General features: G+C 26.6%; 1 protein-coding gene across 4 annotated transcripts in view; it reads right to left on the minus strand.

Moving 5' to 3' along the window:
• Window positions 1-16,231, minus strand: part of Ca-beta (Calcium channel protein beta subunit) — a 150,504-nt gene that overhangs the window by 91,669 nt on the left and 42,604 nt on the right. Inside the window, exon 1 of one of the 4 annotated variants that reach the window (XM_043044164.3) lies at window positions 7,314-7,673. The exons of 2 other annotated variants lie outside the window; for them this stretch is intronic. In XM_043044164.3, coding sequence (XP_042900098.1) covers window positions 7,314-7,334 — 21 coding nt within the window. In that variant the 5' untranslated portion in view covers window positions 7,335-7,673. Of the gene's footprint in view, window positions 1-7,313; window positions 7,674-16,231 lie in introns of those variants that run through there. One more of the 4 variants, XM_087167956.1, reaches the window with a different exon arrangement.

Here is a 16,231-nt window from a genome sequence, read left to right on the forward strand (position 1 = left end):
AAAACCTTTAAAAGTGGAATAATATAAGGGTTTCGAGAAAAAAAAACACTTATTGTAACTGTATAATATTCTACAAAATCCTTTTAATTTACAATATAAATAACATGTATTGTGTTACATTTGAAATCAATACATGTTTCTTCCATTGACGATAAATATGGCCTGTGTAGACATGCCCACACTAGGACCATGAGCATGTGTCTATGGCTGTATATGCCTAATACTGACAAATTGAAACTATACACAGCAAAAGTCAACATCAAAATAGTTAAAATAGTATAACAGAAATAAAAATTTATAACATAATATAACCGTTTGTTGAAACTCTTGAAAGAAAAGAAAATAATAATAAAAGAGTAAAGAAAAAAATGTAAAATTACTTGTGCTTCTTAGAAGCCTTCTACGATTTTCTCCTAGAATATTCTTAGCGTCATTATGCAACTGCACATGGAAGTGTACATTATCAGTAATGTCTACGATGTCTCATAGAGAAAATTTGACGAATATATATGTATATGCAAGAAGTTAAATGGCCTAACGGTTAATATATATATATATATATATATATATATATATATATAATAATTTTTTTAAGTGTTTATATACCCAACTTCTTTTACAACATTTATTAATTGATTACGAAATTAAATTCGATACTGCATGAATAAAAACATTTATTTCTTAAATTTTTAAATTAATAATTAATTCAATCAGCAATTTTCAAATTAGTAACTAATTCAAACTAGCCTTAACATTTATTAAGCTCGAGCTCATCGTTATTTCACAAAATAAATTTTGAAATGAAACTTCAAGGGTCAAAAAAGCATATCAAATTGCTCTCTCTAAAGATTGAATTATCTTTTTTTTTTTTGCATGATTTTCGAAAACATGAACAAAAATCTGAAAGTTCATTTAATAAGACATCATAAATAAATAAAAAAAGGAAAAAACATAAACATCCCCGCAACAAAAATAAATAAATATGAGAATCTGATTATGATTGAATGCACGCTACAGTGGGAAACACATTACCTCAAAACATTTGACTTAAATGTATAAAATTAAAGCAAAAAATTTAAAATTTAGGTGAAAAATATAATAGTCGTTTATTTTCTTTTATTTTTTTGCAATAGCTCTTGACAATATATGTTTTCTCGTGAATATTTCATAAGAAAGTTAAGGATTTGATAAAAGCTTTTTAAGTAAAATCATAAATCAGTGTCCATTATACAACATTCGTTTCGTCCCCATCGATTATTTAACGATTTTATTATTATAATATATTTTACTGAAAAATTACGAAAGCCATTCAATACTAATTTATCACTAGCATTCTATTATTTCTAAAATCCTTGGCAGGTAAGTCAAAAAAGTAACATATCATTTCAAATTATGAAAGATTCATAACATGTATATCTTGATCAACAAATTTAAATTTATATTGACATGGGAAGGGGGGCGAACAACCGTCCATAAAAATTAGAATCACACAAAAATTTACATGGTTTAGTAATGTTTTAGAATTTTCATGTGCTTTAATTTTTTTTTAAAATTATCAATCATTTTGGAGTGAATTTTTTTTCAGTAAATATTTCTCACATAAAAAGAGAAAATTTCTTAAACGTATTAATGTATTGGCATTCAAGAAGAGTTTGTTCCGAACTATTTTGTATTATTTCATAGATATCTTATTAAATGTTCTTTTTTTTTGTTTTTGATCCATGATATAAAAAAATAAATTCCTCAACTAGTTTCAAAATTGATAATTTTTAAAATAGCAGTGCTTTTTAGTAACTTTTCTTTATACTTTTGCTCTTTTTTCTAAAGAAAGAATAATACGTTTAACAGTAATAATTTTTATAGTTTAAAATAGCCCACGTGACAATTAAAAGGGACAAATTAACCTGTGCATATCCCAGTCTCCCGGATTTCATTTAAACAGTTTATCACATTGCCTTTTGAATTAATTCGTTGCCATTTTAATAAAAACAAATTTGAGCAGCGAAATATTCTTATACAAAAGTTAATCTCGATAGCAAAAATTCAAACTAGCACTAATATCTTTCTAATTTATTTTTGATGTTATGATATGCAACTTTTGTTTTGTTTTATTAAAAATAATATTACATTGCTACCAATTTTTTTGCTAAATCTGTTTTAATTTTTTCAAACTGAAAAAGAGCAAAAAAATAACTACATGTAAAAATATATAAGTTAAAGTTTAAACTAGTAAATCTAATTATAAAATCTTAATACTTTATTTTTAAATTAATGATAAAATAAATTAATATATATTTTATTGTATAAGCTACTTAGTATATTAAGCACTGTGGAAACTTTAAATTCATATTTTTCTGTTTTTGTATACTGAAAAGCTAAATAATGCCTCATATATGTTTGGCAATACAAGATATTTTATAAATAAAAACTAAAATTGTTCATAACATTTCTAAAAACCAAGTTTCACTAAAAGAAATCAAATGTCAAATATCTGCAACTTAAAGAAATGAAAATTGTTTTTGTCACATGAGCTGTATAATATATTATTGTTCTTTGTTGCCATATTAAATATTTGATGCATCATAATATAGTAAATTTTAGCATCTCTTCTTGAATAGTAATCAATATTTTTAATTCAAATACACATTTATGTTATCTATGAATAAAAAGATCAAAAATAAAAAATTTAAAAATAAAGGCCGGCTCTTCTAATTAAAGACCGGCTCTTCTAAATAAAAGTCGGTCTGGACTTTTTCAGAAAAGGGTGGCTTCGTTACAACCCTGATAAAAACTAATAATTAAGGTTCAGATTGGTGGATGGACATTTAAAGAACAGATTTACATAAAAATGTTTGAAAATATGCTTCAAATATATAATTAAATAATTTTGAATTGTTTTCTTAGGTGGTGTAAATTGCGTATATATTTTGTCTTACGTAAGTGTTGTATTATATGATATTATTTTTACTTTTATGTTAATTTTAGTAATGTGAGAAAGGTTTTAAATGATTGCGAGTTAGATGCAACCTCTATTTATGGATAATATTTAATACATAATTCTTTAAACATTAGATAATATCCCCCTCCCCCCTCTGAAGAAAGAACAGACCAATATGCTAACCTATTGGTTAGAACTTCCCCATTCACACAATTTTAATTAAAATTAAGTAACTTTGGCATATTGTCCAATATTATACATTTATAAGTAAAGTATTACAACAATAGCATTTATATAAAAATAAGCTAATACTTCTGCATAACTTTGTAGAATATAATTTTATAACAATTAATATAATTATAATGCACACATTTTCTTTTCCTGTTAAAAAAAATATTTGTTACACTTTGAAAACATTAACATTGTAGATTCGTAGTGTGGCCGGTGCTTATTGAAAAAAATAATTCGCTCTTCTCTTTCTATCCACCAGCATGTGATGTTCTCATATTTTTCGGGCTTCGGTCACACTGCGAATCTACAATGTGTGTATAGATATATAAGATAAAATGCATAAATGCAGAATAAATCGTTCTGTATTTTCTTTACTTTTTATTTTCTGTTTTTTGCTTGATATGTTTTATTTTGTATATATTTCTTACTTAATGTGTTCTATTTTCGTTTAAATTTTTTGAGTGCTCCTCATACTATTTAATTGATATATTTTGCTTTGACTATATTGATACAATATTAGAAAACACTCCTATTTGAGGACATAATCGTGTGAGCTAATGAAGAGATTATATATTTTCTTTATTTTGTTTTCCCGCTTTTTAATAGTTTTTTTTAATAAATAAATAGAAAAATTTTAAAAATATTTTATTTTAATATATATATATATATATATATATATATATATATATATATATATATATATATATATATATATATATATATATATATATATATATATATATATATATATATATATACATATATATATATATACATACATATATATATATATAAGTTCAAAATGAAGAATAAAACAAAGAAAAATTATAGACAAAAGAAAAAAAAAGAGGGGGGGGGGGTAAATAATAAGTAAAAAAATAGCAAACAACAGTTTATATATACAAAAAAAAGAAAGAAAAGAAATGAAATTTTATTTAAAATACCGAAAAAAAAAGATATAATCCTTTCTTCAGTCCACACGATTATATCCGCAAAATAGAGTGCTTTCTGCTATTGTATCAATAAAGCCAAAGCAAAATATATTAATACAATAGTGTGAGGAGCACTCAAATTTTTTTTTATAAAATTAACAACAAGTAAAATAGATCACAAAAAGTAAAAATAACATGTAGAAACGGATAATAAAACAAAATAAAAATAAAAAACATTAAGAAGGGACTATAAAGCGAGTAGCAAAATCAGATCAACTTACATGGACGGAATATTTTTCAAGAATGATTTAAAAATGTTTTCGCAGAAATATTGCCAGATTGCAAAATATGAAAACAAAAGGTGAAAACAAAAGCGCAAATTGAGTGTAACAAGAGGGTTTTAAAGTGTCGTTCTTACTGCACTGCTGTAGTGATTTGTTATTCTGAGCTTTGATTTGTTAGTTACCAAGGATGGGCCCGAAATGGATCTGCGCAAGGTAATATTATACTGGATAATTTTAAAAATTGATCATAAATAGTTGAATGAAACTTATTGTTTTTCTTAATTAAATCTAAATTACATAAATAATAATAATAGAATATTTTGATTTTAATAATTTAGAATAATTTGAATAACTTATCATAATCGATCAAATTATCATAATCGTTTCATATAATGTCTTTCAACTATTGCATAATTTTATCTTAAACTATTTTTCATTTGCGCAAGTAAATTAGAAATAGTAGGATGTAAGAGACAGTTGGATAATTAAAAATCTGACTATAGCTTTTTTTACTTTATTATTTTAGTTTTGTACAAAACGGTACATTTGCTTATATTATTAAGTTATTAATAATCAGATTCATGAAACTATTTTATTCAATAAAGTTGAATAAAGAAAATTAATTCTATTTGACTATATATTTGCATTCCATACAAAAATAACATTTTTTAAGTATACGTTATTTGTTTTTTGATTTTGTGATATTTATCATGACTTACATAAATTGATATATATCGTGACAACATAATAAATTATAGTATATATCAAATGTATTATTAGACAGATGTATATAAAATGATAGATAATGATTATTTGCATAAATAAAGAGGAATTTAATCATCAGAAGATTTGTAATAGTTCATAAATATGGGTAAAAACAAATAATTCAAGTACTGTTAATTCTTTACTTGGCATATGTATATCAATAAATAAGTAGAAAAAATATTTAAATTCTACAATAGAACATCCTGAAACAAGAGTTTTAGCCAATATATTTCATGCACGAAATTATCAAAAAATAGCAATCCTTAGTAATAAATTAACGAAATTGTCTGTGCATGCATACATTTTACGCATTTAAAAAATAAATAATAATAATAAGCATATCTCAGGAAAGATGATATTAAAATAAATGATTATATAACAGAAAAAAATAATGATAAAAAAATATAATGAATATAATTTCATAATTAAATTTACTTTTGGTTAGGATACAACATCGTTTTAGTAGACCGCATATTTCAGCGATTGATATACAGGTTAACAATAAACAAGATTATAAAAAAATGCCAAATAAATTGATTGGTAAATAATTTCGCTTATGTGATGCATTTACGCATACATAATTTTTTTATGAAATATTTTTAAAAGTAGTTTAATTTAATAACGTTACATAGTGCTCATTCCTTTAATTATATTATAATATGCCAGCAAAAAAATCAAAACAAGTCATTTTTTTCTCCCGTCAGGAAAGAGCGAATTAAATTACTGTTCTGTTAACTATGTTCAAAATATAAAGTTCCCTTATGCTTATAGATATAAAATAACAAACTCTTCAAAGCATGATTCAAAATAATATGCAGAATTCAAGCAGTGAACCTCAAAATTTTTGTACCAATTTTATAAAAAATATTGAAAATTTATTCAGATTATATAAAACACTCTCTTTAAATAGATTTAATTAAAATGTTAATTACGGTGCTTTATTTTGTTTTAAAGTTTAGTCACAAATAAGTTAAAATATGAAATAAAATTATTTTTAAAATATTATTTTTAGACTAAAAGTAGTATTTACATGATCCGAAAAAAAAAAAATAACGCGTGTATAAGCTGTTTCTTTCACCAGCAATCTACTTAAAAAAAATTTTTTTTACTAATTTTAAAAAACTAACTTATTTTAACCAATTTTAATTAATTACTATTTTTTTTCACATTCTTCGCACATTGGTATGTTAAGATATTTTTCTTTGTCATCTTTGGCATTTCTTCCATTGAAAATTTAATAATTTAATTTGTTATATACTAATAATATTAGTAGTTAATAGTTACATTTCAGAATAAACAACATCTTTTCACTATTATTTTTCAATTCAAAAACAGTTCTTGTTTTGGAAATGATTAAAAAAAAGTCAATCTTAGATCAAAGCGTTTACCAAATAAATGATATAAAATTTTATGTTTCAATAAGCGTATTAAATGTTAAAGCTACCAGTAGTGTAAAACAAAAGAGTTTGAATAACATTTTTATCTACAGATCATTTCTTAATGTATTTCAGAATAAGTTTGCAAACTGATGTTTTTTTATATATTTAATTTACGAAAAGGAGATAAATCTAAAATTCCAATAAGTTTTATTTAATTTTCGCTTTTAGTAAGCAATCACTTAATATTATGAGCTGAGTAAATATTGTCAATAAAAATCAACCAATTTCAAGAATTCTTATGGGTTTTTATTTTAAAAAATTTTTTTTGTTCATTTAAGAAATGTTTTCTTTAACATAATACAACAAATCTTCCTTGACTAATAAATGTCATAAATTTATTTGAAATATCTATGAATAAAAAATGAGATTTGAGAAAAAGGATAAAGCAACAAGTGAATTCGGGTCATTCTGTTAAATCATTTAACTCATAAAAACCCTTAGCGCACTGTAATATTAAATGTATTTTTGCAAAACTGTATTTATAATTGGTTTTAATTCCGTATGTTTGGAAATTATTTTTTTATTAGGTAATTCTTCTCAAAGTGCCTAAATCGAGTATGTCTAAACTTGACACTCCCTCAGTGTCAACGATGTATCTCAGTCACTCACACACGCACTCAATTGCACGCACCCCGCACAAAATACGCACTGCTCTTTCTCAAAACCACAGATAATCAACTATAAAACATTTGCAAATAAGAGCACAACAAAACTGAATACTTACAGTTCTGTGAATAAGTTTCATGGATGCTGCAGCGTTTAGATCTAATAATTCCAGAATGCGGATCGCATGAGAGGAAGTGGGCAAAAAAAGGAGGAAAAACAAAAAATTAAGAAACAAAAAAATCGGGAGCGGTGACTATGCAATGCCTATTCCTAGAAAAGAATGAAATCCTATGCAGCACTAATCACTAATCAAAATTGTAAGGTTTTTTTCTTTTTTGAGGACATTAAATTAGTGTTTGAACTAGAGCTCTAATTTCTAGCGATGTACGGGGCATTCCTGTAAGTGCTGTTCGCGGATTCCACTTTTCTTCTGGAGGGGGGAAGAGCAGGGATGCTTTGGGTTTACCTAAGGGTCGAATGAAGGCTCCGTCGCGCCAACTTGGCGACCACCATACACAAATTACGTTGCCAGGTGATGCACAGTTTTGTTTATTAGCAACAAAAACTTCACGGGAAAATAATATCCATCCTAGTCAAACGTCAAGGAAAAATTTCGAATTGATTTGTTCTTGATTCCCTGAGTGTATTCTTAAATATATTTACCGTCAATTACTAATTTTATGCTCTGTTTCTCAATGAGTAATTAGTAATATTATGTTCAAGTTAATAACATAGGTATTAAATAACTATATTGTTGATTTTTGCAAAAAAGGGATGGTGTCGAATATTGATTATTCAGAAATAAATTATTTCATTTTTTTAAAATAAAAATTAGCAGCATTTGTTTTTTATTATACTTTCTTTATTATAAATGACTCTTATTAGACTCACATAAAAACACGTATATTTTCAGTTTTTGCAAAAATTAATTTGATCTCAGAGCACGGACAAAACCTATGCCATTAAGTAGATATTATTGTATTTTTTGATTTTTATAAAGCAACGAGAAGTAAATAGGAAACAATTTGAATTACACTATAAAAAACAAATAAAAAATAATTATCTGCACTTTTTAAAGTAGCAAAATTTTTATATTATTTCAAAAGTCATCACTTGTAATCTCGGTAACAAAAATCTTTTAGCTCTACAATGGGTACCACAGATTATCATAGCTTTAGCATCTTATTCTCTGTTTTTAAATAAATAAAAAAAATAAAAAAAATCTTGGGCATGCTTGAGTGTTGTGTACTATTTTCGCTACACATACGCGGTACATAAATTTAGTCAAATGTTTACAATACTAGTTTCGTCTAACTGTATTAGGACCACTTTAAAATGCGTAAAAATTTATGTATCTTATACTCGAATATGCTTCGAGTATTTTTAATTTAAGTAGTCAAAGATATTATTACTTTAAAAACTGAGTCTTACAAATAAGAAATTTTTTTTAAAATTAGTATGAACATTTGCTAAGAAACGTACGTTATGAGTAAAATAAACTTTATGTCAACCAAACTAGTCCAAAATTAACTAGTGGAATCACATTAATCAGATTGCATCTAAGCTTCATAATATTAATGTTTAAAACCATAACCTGTAAAATTATTCTTGGTTAGAAAACTAAATTTTTGTAACTGAATCCATAACTGAAGTTATCGTATGGTCAACCAAAAAAATCATTAAGTTCGCACCTTAGTTCTTGATATCCGATCATTAGATCAAAAGTTATAAAGCATCAGCTCTATCATGTTGCGCATTATCTGACAAATCAATGCATATAAAACCACTGTTTTAATCTCATATATTAAGTGAAAGAGAAATATTTTTCAAGCAGTGCTAGAGGAAGAGAAAGTGAGAAAGAAAATATTGTTTTAAGAACATTCACATCCATATTACTTAAATATAAATCGTAACAACAGTTCGATGAGTACTAATTTGATATTTTAAATCGGAGTATAACTTTTGTTGTTAAAATTAGTTTGAATACACAAACAAATTTACACATTCTCACGTTTTTTTAATAATATTTTTTAACTTTATAAATATATTTACAGATTAAACTAATTCAATTTACATTATTAAATAGTTATATATTTTTCAAATAAGCCCTGTTATATACATTTGTAATTGTATAAAAAAATTGAGTGCAGTTTTATTTTTTCATGTCGGTATTAGCACTTCATAACAATCAACATTTTTATACGTCTATAAAACAAAATAACAGAAGAATTTTATTATTTTAAATTCTTTAAAATAAATTAAGTATAGTTTCCTTATGAAGTAGGCACCACAATTTCATTTTAACTTTCGCTTTATTTTGAATTAATTTTTACCACTAGATCTTAGGTTGTTTTTATAATAAGAATTTTATGGTTGTTAAGTTAATAGTTAATAAAGTTATTTAGTTAATATAAGTTTGATTTCTTAAATTGTAGTACAGTGCACAAAATAAAAAATGGACCAAACTGAATAACTTTTTGATCTAATGATTGGATTTTCACGTTCTAATCTTAAGCTTAAACGTTTGAGGGAGTGACTTCAAATATGCTAATTAATTAGTGCAGGCGATATTTTAAGTTACAAAATCGGACATAAAAACGTACTGTATCTGAATAAAAATACCTTTTTCAACAGATTCAGATTTCTAACCCCCAAAATATAGGGGGTAGCCGCAATCTGGAAAATATGTTCCCCATAGTTTGGTCAGGAGAGCTGTCGAAAACTTGGGACCTCTTAATTTTAATTTTTTGCATATTTCGCCATAACTTCAGAATTTTTTAAGCGAATCGAAATCTTTTTAAACACAATTATGAAATTCGTTCATCCGTTGAAAATTTTTATAAAATCTGGAGAAAATTATCATATTATCCTGAGAAAATTCCAAAAATATATAACTTTAAGTAAATATTTAATTTTTTTTCTTAATTTATTAAATAGTAGTCCAAAAAATTTTGAATTCTAGGGCATACATTTTTTATATCATTTTAAAGGATGTAATTTTATATGGCTAAACCCAAAGTTTGAGCGAAATCGGTCGAATAGTTCCTGATAAATTGAGTTTTAAAAATTCGGTTTCCTTCCGATACGATTTTTTTAAATTCAATTTCTTAGGAATTGTTTGACCGACCTTGTTCAAAATTTGTATTTTGCCAAATAAAATTATATCCTTTAAAATGATGTAAAATTTTGCACCTTACAATTCAATTGCAATAAATTTTTTTACTATTATTAAATAAAATAAAAGTTCTCGAGATATGGCGAAATACACAAAAAATAAAACTAACGTTAAGAGATCGAAACTTTGGACTGCACTCGTGACCAAACTATGGGGACCATATTTCTCAGTTTGAGACTTCCCCCTACATTTTGGGGGTCAAAAATCCGAATCCGTCGAAAAAAAGGTATGTTTATTCAGAGAAATTACATTTTTGTGACTGATTTCTGCACTGATTATTTAGCATATTTAAGCCCCCCCCCTCGAATCATTAATATTGAGTCATAGAACATGAAAATCCGTTCTCTGAATCAAAAGCTATTTAGGGTGGTCCGTTTTTTTTTCTATTCTGCGTATTGTACATTTACCAATTACGTGTGTGTTACATTTCTAAATCAATTTAGCAGAACAAATTTAAATGATGATTGAAGATTTATAGCTTTTTTCCTTACATTGGTTAATTTAAAGAAATTTATGTAAATGTAATTAAATTTTAATTAATGATGCTTAAATATTATAATGATGCTTAAATATTATAATGATGCTTAAATATTATAATGATGCTTAAATATTTAGATTAATATTGATCATAAAGTAAACTAGAAGTCATAAATTTTACAAGTTTTTTTAAGTTTCTCTTCAAGTCTTTTAAAACTTTAAAATATGAGTTTTGATCATTTATAAAGCACCATAACTGATAAAACTTAAAAAAGGACTATTATCAAAATTGAACAAAAAAACTTTTAACTTAATGGAATTTTCACACACCTTCTATCATTATTATCTTATCACTAAGCAAATTTATTTTAGGGATAAACATTCACTGTATTTTACGACCAAGTGCGAAGTATAATAGACTTATTCAGGTTTAGGTGACGAGAATTAATTCTAATAATCTCCCATCCTGTACCTTCATTTCCATGTTTTGGAGTCTAACAAAAACACTCCTAATCCTCTGAGGAATTCTTGCCTGGAATCTTTTCAGTCAGCTCTTTCATATCTGTAAGCGCGCATAAATTTCTGCCAGCTGCTTGTGCTTTGGAGTACATATTTTGGTGTGAATTGTTCACGGAATGTTTAGATGAAAATTTCTAAAGAAAATTAAGAAGAAAAAAATATCACGGTATAGTAATAAATAAATAAAAATTTAAAAGCATTTTATTTTATTTTATTTTATAACTGGCATTGCACACCTGACCCAATTTTGAGTTTATGACTATCAATGTTCAACTCCGTAGCCTTGTAAATTTGAAACCAATCCAGAAGACAAGAGAACTCTTGGAAGAACTATTGGACAAAACTATCCTTCGTGGAGCACTTTTTGATAGAACAAACCCGCATTTGCGTTACAGGGAGAGGAAAAACCAGAAACCCCTACAGTTAGCCTGACGGCAAGTGGACTCTAACCCACGATCCATCCACCACTGAGGATATTTTATGGCTACACTGTGGTCGGCTTGAGCCGGGTGAGAAATTCGTATCGACAAGTCATTGCTGGAATACGAACTCCGGTCTCATCATTGGAAAGCGAAAACTCTAACCCCAGAGCCACTGCAACTCAATATGCAGAAACATTTTTGTTTTACAACCCTCGATAAACAGCCGACCCAATTTCGGGCTTACGACTATGGGCTTACGACAATGTTCAATTCCGTAGCCTTGGAATTTTGAATCCAATCCAGAAGACAAGTGAACTCCTGGTTTAAGTATTGGGAGAAAAGTTTGCTTTCTGGGAGGACTTTTTGATGTATCTATCCCGCATTTGCGTTGCAGGGAGAGGAAAACCACGAAAATCTCTCACGGTTAGCCAGGCGGCAAGGGGACTCTAACCCATGATCCGTCTTCAACTGAGGATATTTTACGTCAGCACTGTGGTTGGTGCAAGCCGGATGCGGAATTCGTATAGATCAGCCATCACGAGATTCGAACTCGGCTCAACTCATTGGAAGGCGAGCGGTCTATCCCTTTAGCTAAATCACAAATATCACAATTTTAGGCAAAATTTTGCAGAACGACAAATGAGTTCAAATGTATAAGGTGTTCCATATTAACCGAGCTCTTAATATGCACTTTTAGAATTTTTGCAAACAATGAAGTCAGAAAAGTTCAATTAACTTTACAGAGGTTAACATTTAAATGATCAAGATCAAAAACGCTTTCAAATTCCTATCACTTACCATTGAGGTCAATCAGAGTGAAGGAAGGATTAAAATCATCCAAAGTCAGTATATTCACCTAAAATATTATTGAAAACAGTTTCCGGTGGAACTGTAAGGGGGAAAATATAGTTCGACTTAGCGTAGGGTGTCCTACTATTCAAAAAACGTTTTTTTTTTCATATACATATATAGATTTTAATCCCCTCTTCGAGGTTATCTCAGTAATTATTAGTCAGAGCTTTAAAATGTGTTTGTTTTTATCTCATTTAAAGAATAACTTAATGCCCTAAATTTGCTTTTAAAAGGATATTTAAAATACACTCATGGACAAAAAAATTAGCGCACCTAGAAGGAGTCATCAAAATGAAACGAAATTTTACATACGTAATGACTACTTACTTTGATATAAGTAAATGATTGGAAAATCAAAGAAAAACGATAATCTTTGATTTTCTAATCATTTACATACATCAAAGTAGTCATTACGTATGTAAAATTTCGTTTCATTTTGACGACTCCTTCTCGGTGCGCTAATTTTTTTATCCATGAGTGTATATATGAAGGATGGTTTTTATGGGATGCCCTGTATGATAAATGTAATATTTATTTGGAAATGTTTGATGTTAATATTTTTACACACAAAATACCCATTAATTCTCTGAGGTCCATGTTTACAAGGCATAACATAATATTAATGTTCTTTAAAATAAATATTTTCAAGATGTGTTATAAAATTTGGAGCAAAATTTGGAAGTATATTTTTCAATTGGTTGAGATATCTTATTCAAAATAAATATTCCAACTTGCTTGGAATATAATCTTAATGAAATCTTTTATTAAGGTGTTATGTAAATAATATTAAAAGAAGTAAAAAAAACAGATATTGATATTTTGCAATGCATATTATATTGCGTATTAAAAATATCATTACCGATTATGTTACAAATAAATTAATTACATTAAATAGGAAAAAGCCTTTAAAATCAGATTTATTTAAAATATTTTTAATTATTTTGATTTAATTCCAAAACAGTTCAAAAATAAAGAATAACTATGTAAAGTGATTTAACATTAATTGTTTTAAACAAATACATTTAAGTATGTATTTCGCAAAATTTGAAAAGCAAAAATCTAGAATAGAATAGATTGTATGATATACAAAGGTGCAAAGCATAACAATTAGTATTATCGAGATAGTTATATGAAAATCACTTTCTGATAATTTTCGAAACCTCACAAGGCATTCTTCTATCAAATCTAAAATTACACAAACTTCATTTTAGTTTCATTTCAGATCATTTTTATTATCTTATAGATTTAAAGTTAAGATGTAAGTTTCATGAAGAAATAATAATAATCTCCTCAAATCTTAGTGAAACAAAATATATAATTGAAGCCTTTTTATCTATATTTATGAAAATAATTTTAATGGGTCGTATTTGTGCATTCGCTAAACTTTCAAGCGTAACTTTCATTTTTTCTTTTATAAGGCTAAAGGGCATAGCAAAAACTTACATTAAACACTTACCAATGAAATTATAATTTTTGTGGTTTTTAGCTATTCAGCGAATTAAATTTTTTATTCAAAGAATTTTAGGCGGGTTATAAAATTTCCTTTATCTTTAATCATATTTCAAAAAATCGTAACTAAAGTTTTATAAAGACGCTCTTTTCCTTTGAGTCAATTACATAGACTCAGAGAATAGTCTTTAATGTTTCTCCGTTAAGTGCAGGAAAAAAAAAGTCTAAGTGAAGGTAAGTTAATACAATTATTCCCCCAACAGAGCTATCGAGTGACTAAACTGGGAGCATTCTTAAAGGGGAAAAATAAAAGCTTTTAAGGCTCTGAATTCGTGTTTAAGGCTCTTGTCAAAGACTTTAGAAGAATTTATCCTCTTTTTGTTGTGGATAAATATAAATAGATAAAACTCACTAGATTGGCCATATTTTTCTTTAAAAAAATATGAGTTTCTAAGAGTATTTACTACAGTTAATGCAGCAATTTAATTCAGAGCGTATATATTTATTTTTGATTCGAATCTTTAAATTTCCTTTAAATTGAATATACTTTCTACCCACTGATATTTACTTAGGGGAGTGTCGGGTACACCCGCCCACTGTCAATTTCATATGTATAGCATATTTTTTCAAGTCAATGGGCCATCGGACATTAATTGTTATATTAAAAAAAGATTATTTTCAAAGTTTCAAGTATTTATGCAGCTGGTAACATGGTAAACAATAGTTTTGAAAATATGTTGAATACATTAGTCATGAAATTAAGAAAAATTGGTTGAATGTTTCGATTAAACTTCATTTTAATACTAAAAAAATAATTTTTTCTATACATGCGCATTAAAGTATGTAGTCTAAAGTTCAATTTGCACAAAGAAAGAAGTTTATGTGTGAAAAATTGTTCGAGTCAATTTACAAATTTACAAAAAAAATTGGATTTCGGGTAGCCCCGCTCACATGAATGTCGGGTACCACAGCCCAATTTTATTTCGTCGATAAATGTACGGTTGCAAAGATTATTATTTTATTGCTTCAAATTTGAATGTTATATGCATTTTTAACAACAAATATTGTTGTTATTAAATGATTGTTATTAAATGATAGAATTCACTAAAAGTCTATAAATATGTAATAAATAAAATAATTTTGTGATAAAAATGATAAATGAGGTTTATCTATTGTCAATACATTGGTCATTTTCATTTACACCTGAAAAAACAGTCAAAAAACATAATTTTTGTGACTGGACGGGGCTACTCGACGCATTTGGAAAAGAGCTGAGAAACATGTTTTTTTAAATTTCTATTTTTTTAAGTTAAACTATTCTTTTTTTGGTTTATTCTCTTTGCATTATTTAATTAGATGATAAAAAAATAGAAACATAGAAATATATTGATTATTACTCAATATTATACAGAAATATAAGCAATACTCCTTAAGTGGGCGGAGCTACCCGACTCTCCCCTAATTTTTAACATTTTAGATCCAGAGTTATTGTGAATAAATGTAAAACATCGAGTTTCGCCTCCTACTCTCTTACACCAAAAGGTTACTATACTGTAAAAATTAATTATAACACATTACGGTCAAAAGATTAAAATCATTTTTATCTTAAAATCATTCCTTTTATCGTATCTATAATTAATACAGATATCATCTTCAGTTTCAATACATAAATCATGAGTACGAAGCAAGATAAATTCATCGTATCGTATATATTAACAATACAGATATTATCTTCATTTTTGATTCCTAAATCATGAGTACGAAGCAAGATAAATTTTCTTGTGGTATAAATTGTTTATTAAAATTATATAATTCAGAAAATAAAAAACAATAAACCATCAATAAATTCAAAAATAAATAAGTTTCATGATAAAGGAATTAGCCAGAATAAAAATAAGTTAGCCAGAAATGGCGAAAAATTAAATCCTCACGAAACAATTTTCCATATTAAAAACAATTATGAAAAAGCCAAAGACTCAGTAGAATTTCCCAGTATTTAAAATCACAATTAAGGATATATTTATAATCATATTAATAAATTGAAATGACATTTCTTAGTTTTGAAAACAGAATATTTCTAAAGAGATTCTGGATATCGTATTAATTTTGTCTTTGCTTTTAATTAATTATTTTTAATATTTT

Source organism: Parasteatoda tepidariorum, chromosome 7 (genome assembly GCF_982258835.1).
Source record: "Parasteatoda tepidariorum strain Cologne lab strain chromosome 7, Ptep-v5.0, whole genome shotgun sequence".
NCBI classification, from domain to species: domain Eukaryota; kingdom Metazoa; phylum Arthropoda; class Arachnida; order Araneae; family Theridiidae; genus Parasteatoda; species Parasteatoda tepidariorum.